Below are 27,444 nucleotides of genomic sequence, written 5' to 3'. Positions count from 1 at the left end.
AGGACATTACTGATATAAAAAAACAGCACCATCACTATTTGAAAAAAGTCATTTTTGATCAAATCTAGACAGGCCCCATTTCCAGCAGCATCACTCCAACACCTTATCCTTGAGTAATCATGCTAAATTGCTAATTTGGTACTAGAAAATCACTTCAAATCAAATCAAATCACTTTACTTGCCATTATATCAAACACAGTTGAAAGCTAGGTTCGTTAAATGTAGCTTAACATTGTTTTTGAGTTGCCACAGTATGCAATAGAATGGCATGTCTTAAGGTCAATATTAGGTCAAAAATGGCAAAAAAGTAACAGCTTTTCAGACAGAAACTCGTCAGTCAATCACTGTTTTGAGGAATGAAGGCTATACAATGCTTGAAATTGCCAAAAAAAAAAAACCTGAAGATTTCATACAAAGGTGTACACTACAGTCTTCAAAGACAAAGGACAACTGGCTCTAACAAGAACAGAAAGAGATGTGGAAGGCCAGATGTACAACTAAACAAGAGGATAAGTACTTCAGAGTCTCATTGAGAAATAGACGCCTACCTTCTACCTGCTCAACACCAGTTTCATGTACAACAGTAAAGAGAAGACTCAGGGGTGCAGGCCTTATGGGAAGAATTACTAAGAAAAAGCCACTTTTGAAACAGAAATACAAAAAGAAAAGGTTAGAGTGGGCAAAGAAACACAGACATTGGACAACAGATAATTGGAAAAGAGTGTTATGGATCTTAACCCCATTGAGCTTTTGTGGGATCAGCTAGACTGTAAGGTGCATGAGAAGTGCCCGACAAGACAGCCACATCTATGGCAAGTGCTACAGGAAGCGTGGGGTGAAATGTCACCTGAGTATCTGGACAAACTGACAGCTGGAATGCCAAGGATCTGCAAAGCTGTCATTGCTGCATGTGGAGGATTTTTTGATGAGAACTCTTTAGTAGTTTAAGAAGTTCTGAAATTTTTTTTCAAATTGTAATAGTAATTTTTCATGTTATTAATGTCCTGACTATAAATTGTGATCAGCTGAATGCCACTTTGGTGAATAAAAGTACCAATTTCTTTCTATAAGAGCAAAAATCTGTACATTATTCCAAACTTTTGGCCACCAGTGTATATATATATATAAGTTAAATGTAGTCCCACTAATTCGATCACAAATCGGTTAAATCAACTTGACTAATAATTTTGTACCAAAAGTTAAAATGCTTTTGGTTATTATATCAGTCCAGGTTTGTTATTTAATCACTATTCTTTCCATGTTTGTTGTCTAGGTTCCTGTCGCACACTGCTTTGGTCTGGCAGGTCAGAAGAAGAGATTCTGCTGTGTGTGTCGGAAGCATCTTGAAGGCAGCACGTCTCTGCGCTGTGAAGGTGTGTGTGTGTGTGTGAGAGTGTGAAAGGAAGGGGTGGAAAAAACATGATAAAAACAGCTTAGCTGAAGTGTTTGTCAGTGAGAATTAATGCAGTTCACATGGGAAGAGGTTAGTCAGTCATATAAAAGTCTCCAAGGTACAAGTAAAAACATTCTGTTTAAGTCTATGGGTCAGAGAGGTTTTGAAATTGTCAGAAATGTACAAGAAATCCAAAAAATAAATGCCAAAAAAGTGTAAGACATGGGCACTTTAAAGCTTGACATCTATTGGTCTGGTTTTTAACATCTTCTGCCCTCCTTTATTTCAGTAGTGTCTCACTGTTTTTCCCAAACCATTCCCACGATTTCTCTTGTCTTTCATTTCTTCTATATTCTGTCATTGCTCATTTATTTGCACTGGTCGTCCCTGTATGGAAAGCAGCTGTTGCCATGGAAATGGCAGAATGGCCTTTTGCAGTGTGCTGAATTCTAAGAACAGAGCTGAAAGAAAAACATCGCACTTAAACTCTCTCCTTCTCTCTCCTTCTCTCTCTCCCTCCCTCTCCCTCTCTCTTTCTCCCTTTCAAAAGACACAAATATGCCTGTCTTTAATTCTCACATGTTTTGCACTAACATAAATTCAATGGCTTTTTCCTCTGATCAGACCTGTAACACCTCAAAGAGAGTTGATTACTGCTTTATCACATTTCTACTGTTCTGTTGAAATATAAATTCATATACTGACTGTTTTACCTCAGGTGATGCTAGATTAGTGGTTACATCATTTAGACACAACATATTCTCAATGTAAGCTTGTGTGTGTCTTTCAGTGTGTGAGCTGCATGTTCACAGTGATTGTGCCCCATTCAGCATTAGCGACTGTCGTTTCTGCCACCAAGATGGCGGGCAAGACATTGTGAGTACCAGAATCAGCACCATCCCCTTCTTTTTCTATGGATATAAGCCAGACATTTAAAGTTTTATAGCTTGTTAGAAGTCTTTTGGCCACACTTTATATTACATTGTCCTTTATTACATTGTAATTACAAAAGTAATTACTGAGTAATACCAATAAACTACAAGTACACATTGTGTAAGTATTTTGTGAAGTTGCACGTAATTGCATTGTTATTTGTTTAGTAATTAATTCTTGTAATAAGGAAGATATGTAAGCGAGAAATGGTTCCTTTTTATTAAAAAAAATAAATAAATATCGGAATCGATTGATTGCCCGCTTCCCAAACAAATGACTCTTCTGAGTCAGTTCTTTTGAATCTCAAAGGCCAAACATACAACCCGTTGAGTGTAGCCGATTCCCAAATGAATGACTCTTATGAGCTGGTTCTTCTGAATCTACTGGGGCAAAACACACAGCGCGATGAGTGTAGCCCAATTCCCGAATGAATGACTCTTTTGACCTGGTTAATTTGAATCTACAGGGTGAAACACACAGTGTGACCAATGTAGTCTGATTACTGAATGAACTACTATTCTGAGTCAGTTCTTTTGAATTTATGGGGGGAAAACATGCAGTGTGATGAGTGAAGCCTGATTCCTGAACTAATTACTCTTATGAGCCGGTTCTTTTGAATCTACTGGGCGAAACATACAGTGCAATGAGTGTAGCCCGATTTCTGAACGAACGACTCTTCTGAGTCAGTTCTTTGAATCTGCTGGGGTGAAACATACAGCATAATGAATGTAGCCTGATTCCCGAATGAATGATTCTGGGTTATTTTGAATCTACAGGGTGAAACATATAGCGCAATGAGTGTAGCCCGATTCCAGAATGAACGACTCTTCTAAGCCGGCTCTTTTGAATCTGAAGGGCGAAACATACAGCACGATTAGTGTAGCTCGATTCCTGAACGAATGATTCTTCTGAGCTGGTTCTTTTGAATTTACCGGGCAAAACATACAGCGCAATGAGTGCAGCCCGATTCCTGAACGAATTACTCTTATGAGCTGGTTCTTTTGAAATACACTGCAGTGCTACCTCACGAACAAATGATTTATCAGTCGGTTCTTTTGAATCTACACTGCGACACATACAGTACTACCTACCTCCCGAATAAATGTCTCTTATAAGTGGAATTGTTCGATTGTTCCTGCATCTGGATTCCCGAGTGAGCAACATGATTTACCCAAGCAGGACATGTAGTTATATCGACATCTATGTTTGGTTGTGAAACAGCATTACTATCAAACTGTAATAAGACAAACCCTAACCCTAAGTAACCTCTAAAATCAAATGGGAAATGATGAGAACTAATTTCTAACACAAGTTCTAAACTTAATCCTAAATTCTGATTGGTCGCTCAGAATGATGTTCCAGGACCAACAAGGATGTCCTACTTGTATAAGTCATGTTAAGCGTTCCCTAGTTGTGTTAGTGTTTTTGTCTCTGTAGTATACATGGTTTGTCATAACCCTTCACCACCTCCTACTCTGAAAGGATACGTTCCAGCACCACTGGCGGGAGGGCAACATGTCCTCAGGTGCCCGCTGTGAGGTCTGTCGTCGCACTTGCAGCTCCTCGGACGTCCTGGCTGGCATGAGGTGTGAATGGTGCGGTATTACGGTAAGTGTGTGTGTGTGTTTGTGTCTTGTATTTACTCTGCATCCAGCCCTTCATTGTCTTAGCATTCAGCACTTCCAATTTTTCTGTTCTTGGCTGTATTCGTCACAAAAAAAAAAAAGGCTCATTATTTAATGATAAGAATTAAGGTAAGTGGGCTTTCTGGCTGTCGTGTCTCACAATGAATGGATACATTATTTAACAGGTGCAGGTGCAGTCAGATGCAGTTCCTAGCACTCAAAACACTGTATTCGGTCAATGTTGAATAAACTGTCGAGTACCCAACAGACTCATGTTTGACTATTCCTGTCATCTGTAAATCAAAACATTGTATGAGAATCAAAAACGCACTATAAATGAATTTTGCCCAAGAAGAATGAATTTACCTGGCCTGGTTTCCTAGTTTTGATGCAGGTGGATGGACACATTATCTTCAAGCAATGTTAGTGAGGTTACAGCATGCCATCCTTCTGGTTCTCTGCCTCTCATTCTCCAGTTCTCCTGCATTATGTTTTATTTAGCTCTGGGTGACACAGAGTAGCACTTTGCACTCCATCAGCAGATCCTTAGTTCTTTCCGTCCGTTCCAGTGCTCTGTACAAAGCCCTTTTAGCTTAAGATTTTCAACATGATGTAAGCGTTAGTCCTTGAGCCAAAGGTTTTTAGAGGACAAATGTGCACTGAGACTATCCTTTCTGCAGGGTACATATTTGAAATAGCCTTTTCCAGCCTACTGTAAAACTTTGAAAGCACAAATTTCTAGGATTTTAAAGGATTTTTGAGAACAAGGACACAAGTAAGGGACATGTATATACTTTAGCTTTACCTTTGTTTTAGTTAGTGAAGTCCTAGTGGTAAAAGATTTGGGCTGGCACAATTTGGCCAAATAGTTCATTACATTTTGTTTCTGACAAATATTGTGACTGCGATTGGATCTGTGAAACGATAAACATTTAACATCTCATATTGCTTCTGCTAATATGTAGGCTAAAAGAGCAAAAATGCATAAAAGCATATTGAAAAAGCAACTTTCATGTTCAACAGTGACTGTAAAACAAAAGGAAGTTGCAGGTGATACCTTTTATCTCCAAATTCAGTCATATTTTGTTCATTACTCTCCATAGTTGTTGTTCTAACAAGTAATTTTTTTTAAAAGACCACCTGGTCTCATAGAAACATGTTACTATAACTAAATTTTTGCATAGCTCGTTGCACATACAGTATTGCGGCAGTTTCCTGGTGAAATGAACTCTATAGTGATGCTACAACAGCGACTTTTATTCCCTTTCACAGAAATTAAATGGCAGATTATCAGTTTATAAACATACTTTAGTCCTGTTCATCACTCAATGCTATCTTATGACAACAATTTTTTTTTTGACTATAGTGCATGAGTTGTAACGCAATCAGAGTTAGGTGTAATCTGATTAAAGTTATAGTTACTACGATTGAATTGAAAAAGTAGTGTAACATTACATTCTTGTAAATTCTTGTAATCAGATTACAGTTACTGACTTTCAATGAAGTTAATTACTTGAGTTACACATATTTCTTTAATAATATTTATACAGTATACTTTTAAAACATGAAATATTGTAGACTGTAGTAGAGTGTAGAATTTTTTTTTTCTATTGTAATATTGTAGTAACCATGATTGACATGATTTATGCCGGGTTCACTCATCTTCCATGAGCATGGCGTGAGCAAGGCATGAGCGGCGTGTGAGTGGGGCGGTCACGTTTGAGGTTCACATTGGCCGCATCTCTTCCACAAGAAACAGCAGCACCTCCGTGCAAGAAATAAAGTTATCTATGGGGTCCTACGCCAGATTTTTTTCTTTAATAAGGTCGGAATAATCTGAGGTTATTGCTGCTTCAAGGACAACAGCAGGCAGTCACGTGCACTTCATATTTATCAGCACACTTGGTTGTGATTGGTTAATGTTGTGTACACCTATATACATACACAGAATGGCAAAAGGACCGGCAGTTTATTAATTCTTTGCTTTTGTGTCTTTTCTATAATCTCCTGATTATATTGTGTTGTACTGCACCCAGAGCCTCTTAGCTTAGCGTGAGCCGCGCAGCAAAAATAGGCTCAATGCCGAAACTATCCGCTCACTGCCGCATCTGGGATGCTTCTGTAACGCGTCACCTCATGACTCACGCTTGCAGTGTAAACGGTGTCATCTGTTAATATGGGCGCGAAACGAAAACGCGCCGCTCACGCCCCGCTCATGCCTCGCTCATGCCCCGCTCACTCCCTGCTCACACCCCGCTCACGAAGGATGTGTGAACCCGGCTTAACCGTTTGTTTTTTTTAAAGTGTTTTAGAAAGTAACTTAAAAGTAAAGTGGTTACTTTTTTACCATTTTAGAGAAGTAATTAGTAGTTTGTAGTGTATTACTGTATTGAGGAACTTATCCAACGCTGAAGGTGATACATTTTAACATTTACATTACATAACCAACTTCATCTGTAAGCTTGTTCAAGCATGATCAAATTGCACGGTAGCTCAACTAATAGAGCGATGCAAAGGTTACGAGTCCTGAAGAGCGTGCGAGTTGACGTGAGACAAAATGTCACAGAAACACCACAAATAGGGCTGTGCGATATATCGAATATTCATGTTATAATCATGATGATTTGGCTGATGATATAAAATTAAGCATTATCGTGAATATCGCGATGATTTGAATGTGCTTTTTATTTGGCTATTAAGTTTCATAAAAAGCACATCAGTAGACTAAATTCACTATCCTTTGGGCTGCAAAATTAATAAAAATAACACCAAAATGGCAATATGGTCATATTTGATTATACAATTGCAATGGGCTGCTATAAAAGACAGATAAACATGGTCTGTGTGTGCTTCAGAATGGGTGACAGGCTGTTCTGTGCACACGTGGGACTCGTGTGTTTTTAGCGGTTTTAGAGCAGATCACATTCATTGTAAAAGAAATAAATTAATGAATGTTCAAGCACTTGCACAGTTCCAAACTTTAGTAACTGCTACAAATTATTATACAAATCTACAAAGGCTGCACAGTATAACAGAAGAGGAGTGGACAACAGCACTTCACCAGATGCGGAGCATTGTAAACTACACATTGCACTTTCGGTGTCAAAATAAAAGCTCCAGGTGAAGTGTCAAAATAAAAGCTCCAGGTGAAGTGTCAAAATAAAAGCTCCAGGTGAAGTGTCAAAATAAAAGTAAATAGGAAAGAAATATATTACTTTTAAATAAAAAATCTAATCCTCAAAATAATAATGATAAATCAGTTTTATAATAATAAACTTGACTGCGTCCCACAGCAATAATTTAGTATCATGCAATTTTCTTTTTTTTTCTTTTTTTTTTTTTGCGCACCTTGTTCATTTAAAAAAAAAAAATTTTTAAAAATATATTGTTAAATAATATTTTTATGAAGCTACTGTGTATCACTGTATACAATATATAAATATAAAAGTGCATATCAATGACAATGATTAGATTTCAATCTCCCTTGTGTTAATTTAGTGCAAAACTGTAGGGAAACATGCCTTTTTTTTTTTTTTTTTTTATTGAATGCCTTTATCACATCTACTTGGCTACAATGGCTGTTTGCATGAAATTATAGTTCCTCTGATTAAAAAAACAAAAAACAAAAATCACTTTTGAGCCATTTCAGAGTAAATACATCATTATCAAGATATATATTGAATATCGTCAATAGGCTGAGATATAATTTTTGAAGCCATATTGCCCAGCCCTAACCACAAAATGGCATGGTTTCTTCAGCAATTGCATTTTTCATGTCACATTTGCTTTTTATTACACTGTCGGTTAAGTTTAGATTCAAGGTTTAGGGTAGGGAGGTCAGATTTGTTGATTTAAAACTCGATAAAGCATTAACCTTAACCTCATCTGTTTGGGAGAAAATTTAACTCTCTTTTAGCACCACACAGTGAATAATCTACGACCTTAGTGCAGGTTATAAGTAATCTGCATAGCGGACATAAACCAAATACCGGGCACCTCCTGAGAGGGAGTTCATTTAAAGCAGTCACATATTGCAAACCAATTTGAGAACGTTGAAACGAACCAAGCACAAAAACACTGTATCATGAGCCCCACTCATGCTCTGAATATGTGTAGTTGATAAAAAAAAGAGAACAAAGTGGTGTCCCTTCACTTTGATGCACACAGTGCATGCTGACTAACTACACAATTAACCATATCACAGATACATTTGATTATTTGTGTAGCCCTACTTGTAACCAAAGTTTGTTTGTTTGAACCCTGCAAGGGACAATCCATGAGCTATCACCATTTTTTCCTTAAGCAACCCACTTCAGTTTGCTCCAGGGGGACTGTCCTTGTTGTAAGTGTGCTTTAAGATGCTTTGGATAAATGCATCTGCTAAATGTCTACTTACTTGAGTCTTCTCATCAGTCTTATTTTTGACATTACTGGATAGAAAGATGTTGTTTTAAAGCTTTGCTGTCATGTCCCAGACTTGACATCTTATCTGTGTTTATATGTTTGCAGGCACATGCGTCATGTTGCATAATCATTTCCCCGGAGTGTGGCATGGGTCGACTACGGAACATGATTCTTCACCCCAGCTGCGTGCGGATCTGCTCACGGAACTTCAGCAAGATGCACTGTTACAGAATCTCAGAGAATTCCCAGCATGGAGAGATGGGTAATCCCTGTACCCTGGCCTTTACACTGATGCTTTGAAAGTAGATGCATATCTGAATCTAGATCGGTTGCTATTTCACATTCTCTATCTCTCTCTCTCTCTCTCTCTCTCTCTCACCGAAATCCAGTGAGTGGCCCCCTTAAAGTTAAAGGAATTTTCAAAACAAAAAAGTTCGAAACACATTCTATCAACAGAATCTCTGGCACCAAGCAATTATTTTGACTCAATTTCAACTCTATGATTTTCTGGTTTTACATGGTTATGACAGGGGTTCAAATATTGAATGTAACTTTGCACAGACCAGGTTAAAAAGTGATTTTGTCGCACTAGTCTTATGTTAACACGTATAATGTTTAAATCTTGTGGCTATATTTTCAAAACATTGTATTTTAACATCCCATAGACCTCCATTGTAAGTACAGTACTGTACACTATTTTGCATGGTTTTCCCTACAGGGGGTCAAGTCAGTATAATTTTCTGTGGTAATTGACTATATGTCAGATATACTGAGCTTGTAATGAACCTAGAACATTCCTTTAATGTAAATGAACAAAATGATTGTAATGTTCTGTTGTAATTACTGTTGACTGTTAGCAAATTATGTAAGCCTGGAAATTGAGATGCAAGGGAAATTGCTCACTTAAGCTGTTTAATTCATTGTTAGGATTCTGTTATTCACTCCTGGATATCAAATAACAAGATCACATGACTGTAAATTCTCATAGAGAAGTGTGTTTTGTCTACAGATAATCTGGATGATGTTGACACTCAATGTACAGTAACGCCAAAGGACAGTCAGTCTACGGCACCACCTGACACAGGTAAATACCCTGATAAAAAATGACATTATGGCAAATGATAATCACCCTTGTTTCTAAAGTAATCTCACCACTCTTGGTCTACAGGGAAACAGACTCTCAAAGTTTTTGATGGCGAAGATGCAGCAAAGCGGAATCAGTTCCGTTTGGTTTCAATCCCTCGAATAATCAAGAATGAGGAAGTGGTGGTGAGGAATGTTTTTTCCTGCTCAGGTTTCACCTGAACAGAAGTTTAACATTATATGCCTCAAAAGTGACCGTGGCTTCAACTGAGCCACTCTATTTTAGCCTATCACCGACAAGCTAGGTCAATTATAACACGGTTAACGGTTATGGATTATAACACGGTTATGCATTGTGTTTTTGTTTTTTGTGTTTCATTAAGGCTAACATATACAATTATTAATGTTCTCCATAGTAAAGGTCATTCTGGTTGGATACCTACTGTATTTAGATAATGTAATTTCCAATTGTTTTTGGTAACATTTCTTATTTCACTGTTTACAACTGCTTTTTTACTTGTCGAAATGTAATGACTAGTCAGAATGGCTACTGTATTGTTTAATTAAAATTCCTACAAGTAAAATTAAAAATGTTACTAGGAACAAATTAAATAGAAACTAGTGTATTATAAATAAGAACTATTATCTAATAAATAAGCACTAGTAAAACTGGTATAGATGCAAGTCACTATTGGAATTAGTAGTAGTATCTAATGAATAGTTACTAGTAAAATTAAAAAGAGATACTTGTCACTACTGGAATACTTACAGTACTTAGTCAGAAGTGAATAGTGTAAATCTGAACCACAGATTCCCATAGAATTCAATGGCAAACATTTGCAATTGAATAGTTACTTGTCATTAGTTGATAGTGACTAGTTGCAAAGGAATAAGTAATACAAGTAAAGTTGAAAAAGAAACTAGCCACTGTTGGAATACTTACTAGAAAGTAAAAAAATAAGTACTGTTAACATAAAAATAGAAACTAGTAAGTTTTAAAGAATAAATGTTAAAAGCGCATACCATTCGCTGATGGCATTGTTTATTTGCACATTCTTATTTGCAATGTTTTGGCATCCAATTTACCAAAAGGATTATGCAAATCGGAAAGCACTGGATATACACTGGCGGCCAAAAATTTGAAATAATGTAAAGATTTTGCTGTTTTGGAGGAAATTGGTACTTTAATTTACCAAAGTGGCATTCAGCTGATCACAAAGTATAGTCAGGACATTACTGATATAAAAAAACAGCACCATCACTATTTGAAAAAAGTCATTTTTGATCAAATCTAGACAGGCCCCATTTCCAGCAGCATCACTCCAACACCTTATCCTTGAGTAATCATGCTAAATTGCTAATTTGGAACTAGAAAATCACTTGCCATTATATCAAACACAGTTGAAAGATATTTGGTTAATTAAATGAAGCTTAACATTGTCTTTGTGTTTGTTTTTGAGTTGCCAGAATATGCAATAGACTGGCATGTCTTAAGGGTCAATATTAGGTCAAAAATGGCAAAAAAAAAAAGAAACAGCTTTCTCTAGAAACTTGTCAGTCAATCATTGTTTTGAGGAATGAAGGCTATACAATGCTTGAAATTGCCAAAAAAACGAAGATTTCATACAAAGGTGTACACTACAGTCTTCAAAGACAAAGGACAACTGGCTCTAACAAGGACAGAAAGAGATGTGGAAGGCCAGATGTACAACTAAACAAGAGGATAAGTACATCAGAGTCTCTAGTTTGAGAAATAGATGCCTCACATGTCCTCAGCTGACAGCTTCATTGAATTCTACCCGCTCAACACCAGTTTCTTGTACAACAGTAAAGAGAAGACTCAGGGGTGCAGCCCTTATGGGAAGAATTGCAAAGAAAAAGACACTTTTGAAGCAGAAAAAGAAAAAAAAGAAAAGGTTGGAGTGGGCATTGGACAACATATAATTGGAAAAAAGTGTTATGGATCTTAACCCCATTGAGCTTTTGTGGGATCAGCTAGACTGTAAGGTGCATGAGAAGTGCCCGACAAGACAGCCACATCTATGGCAAGTGCTACAGGAAGCGTGGGGTGAAATGTCACCTGGGTATCTGTACAAACTGACAGCTAGAATGCCAAGGATCTGAAAGCTATCACTGCTGCATGTGGAGGATTTTTTAATGAGAACTCTTTGAAGTAGTTTAAGAAGTTCTGAAATTTTGTTTCAAATTGCAATAGTAATTTTTCATGTTATTAATGTCCTGACTATACAATGTGATCAGCTGAATGGCACTTTGGTGAATAAAAGTACCAATTTCTTTCCTTAAGAGCAAAATCTGTACATTATTCCAAACTTTTGGCCACCAGTGTATGCCTGTTTATAACACATTTCTCCAATCATTTGATTATTTATTTAATGAGTCACTAGTTAAAATGGATTGCGGATAGTTAGGAAAAAGATGCGTGAAATACCATGTGCGAAAGTAATGCAATTGCTTAATAAATTTGCCCCTTAAAATTTCTGTCCTGACAGGAAGCAGCACTTAGAACATTTTACATCCCAGACGAGCCGCAAGATTACGAGCTCCAGAGTTACGGCCAACAGGGACTGTTTACAGATGACATAATCAACCGTAATGGCACCCCGGACAACAAGCCTGTTTTTAAGGACAGTGTTCCTGATACTTGGGTGCTCAGAACGAAACCCAGAGAAACAGAAGTGTTGAAGGTCTACCCTGGCTGGCTCAAGTGAGCACTACTTCTGCTTTTATTGTGTCATGTTTTGCCACCATGTTTTATGTTGTCCAACTGTCTTGAATATGTTGATGCACAAGCAAGGACACATAAAGACAGTTAAACACCTTCCTTTAAAATTTGAGTTTTGTGGCTTTTAATTCATGTCTATTAGCTGTTATATGCTAGTGCACTCCTAAAAGTTCACTAAATTTACTTGTTTCAGAAATATGCATTTAAAATTTACAATCTCCATCTTCTAGGAAAACAGAAGATTGGCCCTCCCCCCCTTCTTTACAAAATACCGGAATCGGATGACCTTCGTGACTTTCCGTTCTGTTAACGATTCCCCTGCGTGAATTTCCGCAAATGCGGCTGGAACACCGTACTGAAATACTCTGATAGTGTTTCCAGCAGCGCATTTCTGCAGCGCTGCCCTCTACTGGGTCAAAAGTGTTAAACACACAAACAAATTACTCTTCTGAACTGGCTCTGTTGCATCTACTGTGCGAAACAGACAGAGCTTCCGGTGTGGTCAGATTTCTGAAATAATGATTTAGATGAGCTGGTTCTTTTGAATCTACAGCGCGAAACATACAATGCTTCCGAAACAGTCCAATTCCCGAAAGGATGACTCATATGAGCTGATTCTTTTGAATCTAAAGCGCGAAACATACAATGCTTCCGAAACAGTCCAATTCCCGAAAGGATGACTCGTATGAGCTGATTCTTTTGAATCTAAAGTGCGAAACATACAGCGCTTCCGAAACAGTCCAATTCCCGAAAGGATGACTCATATGAGCTGATTCTATTGAATCTAAAGCATGAAACATACAATGCATGAAATATGCCATCACATTTCTTGTTTGTTTAGATACAGTCCAGATATAGCCTAGTTAGGATCAATTATTGGATTGGATATATGTCTCTAAAAAGTCAGCAACCTGTAACAGCATAAAGGATAGGCAAGGATGAGGCGAGAACCGGACGAAGCATCAAAATAATATTGTAATGAAAACTTAAACAAAAAGACACAAACACACACACGGCAGATGCGTGTGGCTCTCTCTCTCCCGAACTGCCGCATCCGGCTCGGCCTTATCCCTCTCCTCAGCTGATTAGCCCGATTGGGGGCCGGCCGTGTGGACTCATGGCCCATCCCCGCCCTCCTCCTCATCACACTCCTCCCTCCTTTGCCTCAGGCCGGGGAACCCCCATCATGACGTACACCCACCCACACCCCCCCCCCCCCCCCCTTTCGAGGGCCGTTGCCCTTCTGGCAGGGAAAGAACGAGGCAGAGTGATGGTGAGAGAGAGAGAGGAGAGAGTAAAAAAAAAGAACGCCTCTGCATTCTGGCGGCCGGTAGCAAGCCCCACCACCCCAGGCAGTGGCTCCACCGCTCCAGGCGGCCGGCATTGAGCCCCTCCTCCCCTCGCAGACGGCGACCGTTCCTCCGACCCCTCTGTGTTCTGGTGGCCGGTAGCAAGCCCCTCCGCCCCTGGCAGCGGCTCCACCACTCCAGCTGGCCGGCAGCAAGACCCTCCTCCCCTCACGGACAGCGGCCATTCCTCCATGTCCAGGCGCTGGCAGCGGCGACTCCGTCCCCCGGCGGATGGCCGCGGCTGCTCCTTTGGGCGAACGGCAGTAGCCACAACAGTGCATCCCTCCTCCTTCCCGGGTTTCGGCACCAGTGTAACAGCATAAAGGATGGGCAAGGAGGAGGCGGGAACCAGACGAAGCATCAAAATAATATTTTAATGAAAACTTGAACAAAAAGACACAAAACACAAACACACACACGGCAGCTGCTTGTGGCTCTCTCTCCCCCAAACTGCCGCATCCGGCTCGGCCATATCCCTCTCTTTGGCTGATTAGCTCGAATTGGGGCCGGCCGTGAGGCCCGGCCCGGCCCCGCCCTCTTCCTCGTCACAACACCTTTTATAAGAATTGTATTACATTTATTTCTGGTTTGTTATAAGTAAAAAAAATAAAACTGCAAGATATTAACAATACATGTTTAGAAAAAATTTATTCAAATAATCCAGTTATAGTAGTTATTTGTTGAACTTCATGTGAACTTAAGGTGAACTTGAACTAAGTTACATGTTAGGTAGAATGTGTAATTTGCGTTGTAAATGCGCTGTTTCCGTAAAACATTCTACACATTACGCAATATCCTAAACAGTTTAAAACACTTAATAGTCTCTAAAGCATGAAGAATTCACAACACAGCAACTTCTAATGTAGGTGTTACTTCAGTATTCATTATATGCTATTATTTCAGGTGCTCAGGATGGTTTTCTCACTCTGTTTATATTGATAATTGAAGTCTTTAATATGTTTGATACATGTTTTAATAATTAAATGTTTGTACATTTTTCATACATGCATAATCTGTTTTTGTCATGTTATTTTCATTGACTGAAATTAAATGCCATTTTAGAGTAAAATGTACTAAAATTATGACAAAATATTCAATAAATTGTAAGTAAATTTTCATCAAAACACAAAAAATATAGCTAAAATAAAAACTGGGTAAAAATTAACACTGCCAGCTAGCAAGTAGCAATCCATGGTACATGACTATGAAATAACTAAAGTCTGTTAGCCAATTAAAAAAACTTTGGTACGAGCCATTCAACATGTCCAACCCAAACTTCAATAGGAAATAAGTCAACACAGAACAGAAACTGCCTTATCTTAAGAAAACTTAAATAAATGTTAAGTTTTAGCGACAGCGTCCGTAGCAAATAATTTTGAGCTGTATTTCAGTTTATAAAAACAAACACTCATTGTAACATCTCTGACATTTTTCGGTTTATAGCTTAATTGTAGTTAAGCAAACTGGAGTATGACTTGGTGTGAGTTCTGTGATAATTGAGGCCTGTGGTAGAGCTTAACTTATATTTAACCCGGAATGCTTCTTTGAGAAACCCTGCACAAACTATGCAAAGAATAGACTTTAGAACACAAAGCCAGCTTTATATAGAAAAGCAGAACAGAACAGAAGATTGTTTTTAAATACAGAGTTGTGTTCTACACATTTTGGCAAAGACGCACAGTTCTCATGTCAGACAACTAGTACAATCTCACAGTTTACATAACAAAGGGTTTAATGGGAAACCTCTCCTTGCTTCTCCAAACAAATCATATATCATTTTCAAACATCGCAAGAGATAGACAATAGTCATTTAGATGCGGGTCAGGAGCTTCGGTTAATGTTCACTTCAACCATCAGAATGGCCGTGGCATGATTGTTGGTGTCAGATGGGCTGGTTTGAGTATTTCTGTAACTGCTGATCTCCTGAACAGTCTCTAGAGTTTACTCAGAATGGTAAAAAAATATTTTTACTGGAAAGCAAGATAAAAATACTAATACAGAAAATGAGTTTTAGCAGTGCAAATGCTGATGTTCTCGCAGGGCTGGAAGTCGCTCCTCAGGAAACCATGAAAGTTAATGAAAAAAGAACAGTGGCACTCATGTGCTCAACTTTTCCATTAGATGGGGCGTTTTGTTTTGTTAATGTGGATCGGGGAATAATGAAGCATTTTTTGTTGACTTTGTTTTATTAATGCATTTTCGAATGAGTCAGGGAGGGATTGAGTCAGGATTACTCATGCACCTAGTTAGTGCCACAATCAAGCGCTTATGTTCTTATAAACTCAGCAAAAAAAGAAACGTCCTCTCACTTTCAACTGCTTTTATTTTCAGCAAACTTAGCATAAAAATATTTGGATGAACATAAAAAGATTCAACAACTAAGACATAAACTGAACAAGTTTCACAGACATGTGACTAACAGAAATGGAACAATGTGTCCCTGAACAAAGGGGGGGTCAAAATCAAAGGTAACAGTCAGTATCTGGTGTGGCCACCAGCTGCATTAAGTACTGCAGTGCATCTCCTCCTCATGGACTGCACCAGATTTGCCAGTTCTTGCTGTGTGATGTTACCCCACTCTTCCACCAAGGCACTTGCAAGTTCCCGGACATTTCTGGGGGGAATGGCCCTAGCCCTCACCCTCCGATCCAAGAGGTCCCAGATGTGCTCAATGGGATTGAGATCCGGGCTCTTCGCTGGCCATGGCAGAACACTGACATTCCTGTCTTGCAGGAAATCACACACAGAACGAGCAGTATGGCTGGAGGCATTGTCATGCTGGAGGGTCATGTCAGGATGAGCCTGCAGGAAGGGTACCACATGACGGAGTACAGGCCTCAGTGTAACGCTCATTCCTTTGACGATTAATGCAAGTCCGACCATCACCCCTGGTGAGACAAAACCGTGACTCGTCAGTGAAGAGCACTTTTGCCAGTCCTGTCTGGTCCAGCGAAGGTGGGTTTGTGCCCATAGGCGACGTTGTTGCTGGTGATGTCTGGTAAGGACCTGCCTTACAACAGGCCTACAAGCCCTCAGTCCAGCCTCTCTCAGCCTATTGCGGACAATCTGAGCACTGATGGAGGGATTGTGCATTCATGGTGTAACTCGGGTAGTTGTTGTTGCCATCTTGTACCTGTCCCGCAGGTGTGATATTCAGATGTACCGATCCTTGTTGTTACACATGGTCTGCCACTGCGAGGATGATCAGCTGTGCTTCCTGTCTCGCTGTAGCGCTGTCTTAGGCATCTCACAGTACGGACATTGCAATTTATTGCCCGGCCACATCTGCAGTCCTCATGCCTCCATGCAGCATGCCTAAGGCATGTTCACGCAGATGAGCAGGGTCCCTGGGCATCTTTCTTTTGGTGTTTTTCAGAGTCAGTAGAAAGGTCTCTTTAGTGTCCTAAGTTTTTTATAACTGTGACCTTAATTGCCTACCATCTGTAAGCTGTTAGTGTCTTAATGACCGTTCCACAGGTGCATGTTCATTAATTGTTTATGGTTCATTGAACAAGCATGGAAAACATTGTTTAAACCCTTTACAATAAAGGTCTGCAAAGTTATTTGGATTTTTACAAAATTATCTTTAAAATACAGTGTCCTGAAAAAGGGATGTTTCTTTTTTTGCTGAGTTTATAATATTTGACCACAGTAAATCAACTCATGCTCTGAAGTTTCAGTGGCAGACCAGCGTGCGAGTTACATGATGCCAAACCGCTTGTGAATCATGAGATGGAAAAAAAATTTATGCTTTACAAATGATGAATTAATGAGCTGGGTTCCTACGGACATGGGAAATCTTTATTGTGTTTTCCAAGGCCCTACATTTCAAGTCATGGAAATTAATGAAATCTGAAAAGTTATATAATTTTTTATAGCGAATATACGTTTTTCAGTTTTACCCTGTTTTAAAATATATCAAAAATTGCTCTTTTGTAGAGTAGAACTTGCTCACAAACCCCATTGATGTACAATTAGTGAGATAATTGTTCTTTTGAGTCACTTCTTTTCAGCAAATCAAATTGGTCTTGATTCATTATTGAATAGGTCTTAATTTGAATGATTTTTTAAAATCTCTATCCAGTAACCACAAAAGACTGGAAAGTTAACTTGGAAAGAGAAGGTTTTTTTAATTTCGTATTTGTGTGTGTGTGTGTGTGTGTGTGTGTGTGTGTTTTGCCAGGGTTGGAGTTGCCTACATCTCAGTTACTGCTGGGAAAAGCAGCACAGTAGATTCAGTGATAAAGGAAGTGCTCTCACAACTTGGAAAACAGGTAACTTGGAATTCACCTCTCAGAAACATAATTGAGAGTTATTAGTGGATCTTGCTGAGGGCAAGCATCACTCTCACCATTGTTCGTACTTACGGTTGGACATTTGAACAAGTTTTTGTTTAAAAAGCATTACACTTTATGCTTAACTCGTCCCACACTATTTGTGCAACAGACATGATACCTCAAATCATGTGACTTGTTGAGCAGAGGTGTGTTATTACTTTTCTACACTATCGGACTCACGATTTTCAGCTGGCAAAAAATCACATAGCCAGTAAGCAACTACAAAAAAGTTTTTATTAAAGTCCCTATAAGGCCAGTCAGGTCATTTGACGGTCATATTCGTTATGCTTCTGGGCAGCTATGTTCAATCACGGCTCTTATCTACTTAAACGGGGAACATGTATAAACAATAACAAAATTCAAATGAGCAATACAATCTGACATCGATATGCAGTTAGCAATTGTATAACATGTGCCTTTTTAGCACATAAAAATGCTATTTTTCAGGATGGTCCAGCAAGTGCGCAAGCATGTTCTAGAGTAAACAAACAAAAAGATGACTGGCTCTATTAACTGTAAGGCTGGACCTCCATTCCTACAGAAGCCATACTGACCGTTGCGATACTTCTATCAAAAAGGTGTTTAAGTCTTTTAACTGTAAGTTGGGACTTAAGCTGTATATAGTGATACAATTTCTTCATATGTATACAAGTGGGCCATCTCATACCTCAAAGTTTTGCGCATGCTAGCACCACTCACATTTCTTTAGAAAATGCAAAAAATCTAATTATCTGTAATTTCTTGCTCAAAGAAAGTAGTGTTAATCCTTCTGGTTTCTGTAAATCTCTTTAGAATGAAAACCCTGCTGACTTCAACCTTGTAGAAGTTTACATGAGCAGCAAACAAGGTAAGATCACCTGTACTGAAATCTTCAGATGATGATGCTCAGAGCTTGTACTCTTGTAATTCTTACGTGTTCTGTGCCAGATATTGCTGGGATGAGAGATTAAAACGTTTTCATTTAAAAGCCACATTTACATAATCTTACCATATGGCTTTCAGCGTTGGCCATAGGGTTTTAAAACACTGATTTGTCCTGGATTATTTATTTTTTTCATTTCATGTTGTCTGCCATTTAAAACCAATTTAATACAACAACTCAAAGACAGTAAATAAAAATGTCAGTTAAAGTTATAGTTCACCCAAAAAATAAAAATTCTCTCATCATTTACTCAGATATGTATGACTTTCTTTCTTCTGCTGAACTCAATTGAAGATTTTTAAAAGAATATCTAAAATATCTGTTGATCCTTACAATGCAAGTGAATGGTGATCAGACCTTTGAATCTTCGAAAATCACAAAAAGGCCACATAAAAGTGTAAGGCGTGGTGCCAAGATGTTTGCATTCAAAGGATAAAACTCCCCAGGGAGGCAAAGAGCAAATGTTTGATCTCTGAGAAAATCAGCACAGAAACTTTCTTGCAAAGATAACATCTCACACCCAACTGAGCAAGAATTGCCTCATAGTTGTCTTTCACATATGTTCTCTCCTCCTCCCCCCTCATGTCCCCCTCGGCTCAAAATCACCTTAATACACACATAAATCTTGTAGGTAACAAATGTCTAAATATATGTCTGGCTATTCAGGTTTCATTTCATTGTGTGACTGGAATGAAGGTCTCATTACCTTAACTGTAAAATACATGATAACACAGTTTTGAGAATTTAGAGGAATTCTGACCAATTCTAGGGGCGTGCCAACCTCCTGTGTGCAGATAAGTTGTGACCCCAGGACTTCCAAACCTATTCATCCCCAAATTCTTATTGTCATTCCATTTGGTTGTGGTTTGGGTATTTAAGGAAATTTAGCACATTGTTCATTGGAATTATCTGTAGTCAGAATAATCAATTATCCAAATCTAGATAAGATCTCAATTGATCAATAATAATTGGAATCTCAACCTAAATTCGAGGTCTAATTAAATTGGAGTCAGATTAAATTATTAATGGAGTCAGATTCGGTCTTAACTAAATCAAATAGTTATGACGCTACAGCCACACGCGCATGAAAAAGACGAACGCGCAGATACCTTAACCACTTCGCTGTATTCCGCCATTGGGACAGCAAGGTGGCATTTTTACAAAAGTAATCCATATGACTCAAGTGGTTTAATCCATATCTTCAGAAACTATATGATAGGTGTGGGTGAGAAACAGATCAATACTTCAGTTCTTTTTTTAACATAAATCTCCACTTTCCCTTTTACTATAAATATCCACTTTCACATTTTGTAAGTGAAAGTGGAGATTTATGATAAAAAAAAGGAAGAAAAAAAAGGACAAATATTTATCTGTTTCTCTCCCACACCTATCATGAAGAGAAACAAATCAATATTTAGCCATTTTATACCATAAATCTCCACTTTCGCTTTCACATTTTGAAAGTTGAGATTGAGTAAAAGTGAAATTGGAGATTTATGGTAAAAAAAAAAAAAAAAAAGGACTTAAATATCATATTGCTTCTGAAGATGTGGATTAAACCACTTGAGTCATATGGATTACTTTTATGAGGCCTTTATGTGATTTTTGGAGATTCAAAGGTCTAGTCACCATTCACTTGCATTGTAAGGACCAACAGATGTTTGAGATATTCTTCTAAACATCTTCAGTTGTGTTCTGCAGAAGATCCCCCATCTGGGTTGGCAAGAGAAGTGATGTAAGAATTTTCATTGTTCAGGTGAACTATTAAGGTATTTTTGCCCAGTTTGGTGTCATTTTCTCAGTAGATATCTATCTAAAGGGATTTTGATGCAGCCCTTTTCAACATGGGGTCTCTGAAAGTAAGCGTGCAGGTGTGTGTCAATTCTTATGATATTGCTAACCTCCATATCTGTGTCATGTTTCTCGTCAATCTTCAGTTCAACGGCAAGTCCTGACTGGTCAGGAGCTTCTACTGGACAAACTGCAGGAGTTAAGGAAGGTATGTGGATTCATGTTGATATTGCCTGGCATTTGGGTGAACACTCAAGGTGATGTGCCTTGATAAGAATACAGTAGCATATCTACTAATCTTATGATGCATTTGCATGTGTTTGGGGTGTTTCATTTTAGCCTTGTACAGTTGTATGCTTGCTTGTCTTCTATATGGATGAATTTCAAGAGCATGTCTGGGTCATATTCCCAACCCACTCATCCCCCACCCATCAAAAAAAGTATTAAAGATAAAGAAGATTGTTTTTATGAATATTAAGATTGCATAAATCATAGTGGCATTTTCAGTGCAACGCATGACTGCACCCACTGTCTCATTGTCATTACCATAATAATAAAAAATATATTATTACATTTTTTTATGTATTTATACATCATTGTAGCATTTATTATGGAATGAGAATTACAATATTCTATAATTATATTGGGATGTTGCAATTCTCATTCTATAGCAAATGCTATCATGATGTATAAATACATTACATTTTTAAAAATTTATATTTTTTTACCTGCCTAATTGTCAAGAAAATAATTTCACAATGCAACTAAAAAAAAAAGTGATACTAAAAAGCAGTCCTTTTGGTTTCTTGGTGAAATGTGACCTGGACATGTTTTTGTGAGTTTGACTCATGCAGTGTGATTGGTTGTGAGAGCTTCTCTGTTTAATCTGACTCGTGATTTTTAGACATCATTGCGGCAGATGAACCAGACAAGGTTTTACATCGAGGAGAGCAGGAATCGAGTGGTGCAGGTGAATCTGATGCTGGGAGGCCTTCCAACACAACTCAGCAAAGAAGAATACACACAACTGCTGTCAGAAAACCTGGCCATCAAGAGTGAGTCTGCACGTGTGTGTGTGTGTGTGTGTGTCCAAAAGCCCACTAAGTTAGACAAAAATAAAAAATTATATTTTGAATAATGAAAATGGACCCTTTTTTAAGACCATTAAGAATTTTTTATATTGCCATATTATATTCATAACAATTAAAGGAATACAAGATACAAGATACCTTTAGTGCCACTGTACATGTACAATGAAATGTCATGTTGTTTAGTTCACCAAAAATGAAAATTCTCTCATCATTTACTTCATGCCATCCCAGATGTGTTTGACTTTCTTCTGCAAAACACAAACAAAATTTTTAGAAAAATATCTCTACTCTGTAGGTCCATACAATGCAAGTGAATGGTGGCCAGAACTTTGAGGCACCAAAAAGCATATAAAGGCAGTATAAAAGTAATCCATATGATTCCAGTGGTTAAATCTATGTCTTCAGAAGCAATATGATAAGTGTGGATGACAAAAAGATCAATATTTAAGGCCTTTTTTACTATAAATTTACACTTTCACTTCCACATTCTTTTGTTTTTGGTGATTCGCATTGTTCGTGTATGTCGCCACCTACTGGGCAGGGAGGAGAATTTATTGTAAAAAAGGACTTAAATATTGATCTGTTTCTCTCCCACAATTATCATATCACTTCTAAATATACCGATCAGCCACAACATTAAAACCACCTGCCAAATATCATGTAGGTCCCCCTTGTGCCGTCAAAACAGCTCTGACTCATCGAGGCATTGACTCCACAAGACCTCTGAAGGTGTCCTGTGGTATCTGGCACCAAGACATTGGCAGCAGATCCTTTTAGTCATGTAAGCTGCGATGTGGGGCCTCCATGGATTGGACTTGCTGGTCCAACACATCCCATGGATGCTCAATCGGATTGAGATCTGGGGAATTTGGAGGCCAAGTCAACACCTTAAACTCTTTGTCATGTTCCTCAAACCATTCCTGAACAATTTTTGCAGTGTGGCAGGGCGCATCATCCTGCTGAAAGAGGCCACTGCCATCAGGGAATACCGTTGCCATGAAGGGGTGTATGTGGTCTGCAACAATCTTTAGGTAGGTGTACGTGTCAAAGTAACATCCACATGAATGCCAGGACCCAAAGTATCCCAGCAGAACATTGCCCAGAGCATCACACTGCTTCCGCCGGCCTGCCTTCTTCCCATAGTGCATCCTGCTGCCATCTCTTCCCCAGGTAAACAATGCACACGCACCTTGCCGTCCACATGATCTAAAAGAACACGTGATTTATCAGACCAGGCCACCTTCTCCCATTGCTCCATGGTCCAGTTCTGACACTCACATGCCAATTGTAGGCGATTTCGGCGGTGGACAGGGGTCAGCACGGGCACTCTGACCGGTCTGCTGCTACGCAGCCCCATATGTAGCAAGCTGCGATGCACTGTGTGTTCGCTACCATGGCCAGCATTAAGTTTTCAGCAATTTGTGCCCATACCGGGAACACCCAACAAGACCTGCCATTTTGGAGATGCTCTGACCCAGTCATCTAGCCATCACAATTTGGCCCTTGTCAAAGTCGCTCAGATCCTTACACTTGCCCATTTTTCCTGCTTCCAACACATGAAATTCAAGAACTGACTGTTCACTTGCTGCCTAATATATCCCACCCCTTGACAGGTGCCATTGTAATGAGATAATAAATGTTATTCACTTAACCTGTCAGTGGTTTTAATGTTGTGGCTGATCAGTGTATATGGATTAAACCACTGGAGTCGTATGGATTACTTTTATGCTGACTTTGTGATTGTTTTTTTTTTTTGCTTCAAAATATTGGTCACGATTCACTTGCATTAAAAGGACCTACAGAGCTGAGATATTCTTCTAAAAATCTTTGTTTATGTTCAGCAGAAGAAAGTCAGTCATACACATCTGGAATGGCATGAGGGTGAGTAAATAATGAGAGAATTTTCATTTTTGTGTGAACCATCACTTTAATCTAATTTAATCACATCATTTGTTTTCTGTTCAAATGCTTTTTTGGGTTTGTTTTTTTTCTGTTAAAGGTTTTTTAATCATCTTGATTTAATTGCATGCTTTAAAGTCATGGCTGCGTCTAAGAGGGGGTTAGGGTGCTGGCCCTGTTTAACGTGTTAATTTTAAAAGTTCTAAATGATATACAATTATTTTTGCATTACAGCAATAGGTGAGATTTTTTCGCATTACAACAGGCTACTAATAATTTGGGGGGACGGGCGTGCTAAATTGTCACATTATCAATTGAAACTAATGTCACAAATAAAAAATCTAAATGGTCTTGACAGTGTTCTTGAGATTCGCCCGTCTATTGTTCACATGACTCAGATTTTAGCCATTTATCCCATCGATCTCTTGCATTTTATTCATCTTTCTAAGAAGACAACTAAGACATTTTCCTAAAGCAGTGATGATCTATAAGTCTGACATAAGTCATCTTGTACTGGATCTGATGATAAATATGCTTGTCACTGCTTTGCTGAGACGGATTAGCGTGGATGACATAGTGACTCTCTCTCTCTCTCTCTATCTCATCTATCTATCTATCTCCCCTCTCCTCATATTCTCACTCCAGGTCACCTTATCACCATCACTCACGTGTACGGCGGACAAGGTAAGAGTTCCATGGCAACTGCAAGCATAATTCCTGGGGCACTGTGGGAGGACAGAGTTCTGCTTGTAAACTGCAGGACTTTATTTGATAACACTGAAGGTGGCTGGTGCATGCAGCAGAATAAACTGCCCGCTTTGTATTTCGATCACAGTCTGGCTGCTGAAGTCTGGCCTACTCTCAAAGCTCGGTAAATGAAAGTCGTTGTTCCACAGCACACATACGCTTTTAAGAGGGAACTCGCAGTTGTTCTCAATCATCCACGACATTCCCACTGCCTCATTTGCCTTGATGCGCTGAATTTTTTTATTATGTTGTTAGAATGTTTTTAGTTGGTTTGTGCAGAGCCATTAAAATTACAGTTTCCTGTTGGAGCTGTCAGCCAGCGGTTAGTGCATATCAAGTGGTTAAATCTTGGCTGGTTAACATGGGCCAGTTAGCTGCTGGTAGATGCCATAACTATGTTAAAACCAGTCTGGTGGCAAAAAATGTTCTTTATTGATGGCTATTCAAAAGTAGCACTGTGTTCTGTTGAAGTAAAATGTTATGAATTGCAAATATGCATTTTGAGTAAATATTGTGTTAAATAAACGTTTAATTTCAGCTATTTTATGTAGGTTATATCAGCCATTAGCCACCCCGTTATCTCAAATGAAATGGACACTTTAACATTGGCCATCATAAAACTCCTATCAGTTAGCACCAGTCCTGAGGAGCCTTGTATTGAGATTATTTTTTATATTCTTTATCCTTATGCCATTTTAACATAGGATGTAGGATTTAAAAATAATTGTGCTGAGAAGTCAAAATAATTGCGTCCCAGGTGTGAGTGGGTGTATAATTAAGCTGGTGTGTTGCGTTTCAGGTGCTGTGGTTCTGCAGATCAGCTGTTTCTCTGAAGCCGAGAGGATTTACATGCTAGCCAAAGACATTAACATCAGTGGCAAACCGCTCTACTCACTCGTCGTACCCGAGATCATGGTACAACATCATCTCACAAATACATATAGTACATACTGCTGAATGACAATGGCACACAATGGGTATATCTGAAGTGTGTATTAATGTAGGCAGGATGGGTTTTTTTTCTGAATTTGAATACTTAATTTGCATTCAGAAACTGTGCCTTAGGACTAGCCAGTGTAAATATAATGTGCGTGTGTGTGCCACATATTAGTGTAATAACTGTCTTTAGGACTTGCATGTGCCGTATCCTTATAGTCTAACAACACAATTTTAATAACGTTAAATGTAAAAATCTACTTTTAATATGTATCCAGTACCTCATTTCCATTTGTGGACACTGTATTTGCATTTTTTATCAGCTGACATTTGCCTTCCAGAGAGATAGTCTCAGAAGTCTAAAGTTATAAAGTATAATGGCGTCCAAAAGTCTAAAAACACTAGTGAAAATGCCTGTATTTTTCTAAAGTAATATTTATTTTTTTATTTTTTTATTATGTGATCCGCATTAGAATTGGAGTGAAAAGTTATACTGAAAAATTAACAGTTTAAACATTTCTTAGTGTTTGGTATTTCCCCCTTTTGCTTTAATCACAGCATGTAGTTTGTGCAAAATCTGATGATTATTGATGTATGTTACTGTATGCCAGTCTTCAAATCTTCATAATCTTATTTATTTCCGGGTTTAAATTCAATTTTGAATCCCAGATTTTCAATTTGGACTTGAGACTTTTGGACCCTATTTTACTTTTATGTTTGTTTTTTAAGGAATAGTTTGTCCATTAAAATTCTGTATCATTCACTCACACTTATGTTGTTCCAAACCACATGTCTTTCTTCCGAGGAACACAAAAGCAGATGTTAGGCAGAATGTTAGCTTCGGTCACCATTATTGTATAGAATCAGTGTTCTATGAAAGAAAGAAAGGCATAGGGGTTTGGAACAACATGAGGGTGATTGAATGTTGACAGAATTTTCTTTTTTGGATGAACTATCCCTTTAAGACCAGTGGGGCTGAGGCTTAAGAACTTAAGTTTGATGAGACCCATAGCTGGTATTGATCAAAATGGTCATCTATATTGACTTCAATGTGATCAGTAGGTCACATGCTCTTCACTGCATGTGAAATAATAAACAATAGAGGCTTGTTCATCAGAGCTTACTGTACAATACTGATCCAAGCTTCAGATGCCACTGCCCTCTAGTGGCTAACAGAGAAAATATAATATAATCGAAATGTAATTTTCTTCTACCAGTGTAACCAATGTTTTGTGTGTGTGTGTGTGTGTGTGTGTGTGTGTGTGTGTGTGTGTGTTTATCTCTCCTCGCAGCAAAGTAAGCTGGCCAAAGGAAGTTGTCCTTTGCTGGTCTTTGTCAACCCTAAAAGTGGCAGTCTAAAGGGCAGAGAGATCTTGTACAGTTTTCGGAAACTTTTAAACCCTCACCAAGTGTTTGAGCTAAGCAGTGGAGGACCACTTCCTGGGTCAGATCACCCTTCTTCACAAACCACTATATTTATTATTGTATAATCCAGTTAAAGATGGTTATATTTGCCCTAAGAAATTTTTGTTTGCTGCGCTGCCCGATATGGCAGTGACACCTAGTGGTGTGGATGCAACATTTAATGAAAGCAATAGTTCTCTATCGATTCAGTTCACGAGACATTGCTGAACGCTTTGGGGAAATTCCTTTTCCACGACCTAGTTGAAGCCTTTGTATCATAATGTCAGTCTTATGATCGGCAATGGTGTTTGAGCCCCACCCTTTTAGGCATGCATTTGCCCTATATAAGTGGGCACATATGGTATATTGTAAAAGTTCCAATAAAAGGAAGGAAGCGAGAGGCGGGGTGGCAGTCCAGGTAAGTCAAGTTTTAATGGTCTCTCAGTTTCACAAACACAGTCTTTGGGCTTTTCAGCTTAACAAGCACAACATTAACTCTTTAGCTTCACAGATACCAATGGTAAGCTTTGCAATAGGCACGCACACACACAATGTCACTGGACTGTCTCTCTCTGGTGTTCTCGGCAGCCTTTTCAAGCTCATCATGATGCATGTTATGCATCATTAATCACCAGGTGATGGCCCTTACCACTTCCTCTCTCCCCAGTGACAGACACATGACCATGTCCCACTCCACATACCCCGACCCAGGCCCAGCCTGCTAACACCCCCCCCATTTCTGGAGAGGAAATCAGCCACAACCATGGCCTCAGCCTGTGGATCACCT

The 27,444-nt window shown here is 38.7% G+C and overlaps 1 protein-coding gene across 1 annotated transcript in view; it reads left to right on the top strand.

The window, feature by feature from the left end:
* Positions 1 to 27,444, top strand: part of LOC127413415 (diacylglycerol kinase theta-like) — a 72,187-nt gene that overhangs the window by 23,030 nt on the left and 21,713 nt on the right. The window contains exons 3-16 of the mRNA XM_051650561.1: positions 1,274 to 1,373; positions 2,184 to 2,269; positions 3,809 to 3,934; positions 8,461 to 8,617; positions 9,365 to 9,439; positions 9,524 to 9,624; positions 11,949 to 12,163; positions 17,714 to 17,804; positions 18,660 to 18,714; positions 20,727 to 20,788; positions 21,485 to 21,635; positions 24,216 to 24,254; positions 25,117 to 25,232; positions 26,546 to 26,697. Coding sequence (XP_051506521.1) covers positions 1,274 to 1,373; positions 2,184 to 2,269; positions 3,809 to 3,934; positions 8,461 to 8,617; positions 9,365 to 9,439; positions 9,524 to 9,624; positions 11,949 to 12,163; positions 17,714 to 17,804; positions 18,660 to 18,714; positions 20,727 to 20,788; positions 21,485 to 21,635; positions 24,216 to 24,254; positions 25,117 to 25,232; positions 26,546 to 26,697 — 1,526 coding nt within the window. The remainder of the gene's footprint in view (positions 1 to 1,273; positions 1,374 to 2,183; positions 2,270 to 3,808; positions 3,935 to 8,460; positions 8,618 to 9,364; positions 9,440 to 9,523; positions 9,625 to 11,948; positions 12,164 to 17,713; positions 17,805 to 18,659; positions 18,715 to 20,726; positions 20,789 to 21,484; positions 21,636 to 24,215; positions 24,255 to 25,116; positions 25,233 to 26,545; positions 26,698 to 27,444) is intronic.

The sequence above is a fragment of the Myxocyprinus asiaticus genome, chromosome 22 (assembly GCF_019703515.2).
Source record: "Myxocyprinus asiaticus isolate MX2 ecotype Aquarium Trade chromosome 22, UBuf_Myxa_2, whole genome shotgun sequence".
NCBI lineage: Eukaryota > Metazoa > Chordata > Actinopteri > Cypriniformes > Catostomidae > Myxocyprinus > Myxocyprinus asiaticus.
The sequence above is the reverse complement of the archived record's forward strand: the minus strand, read 5'-3'. Positions and strand labels throughout refer to the sequence as shown.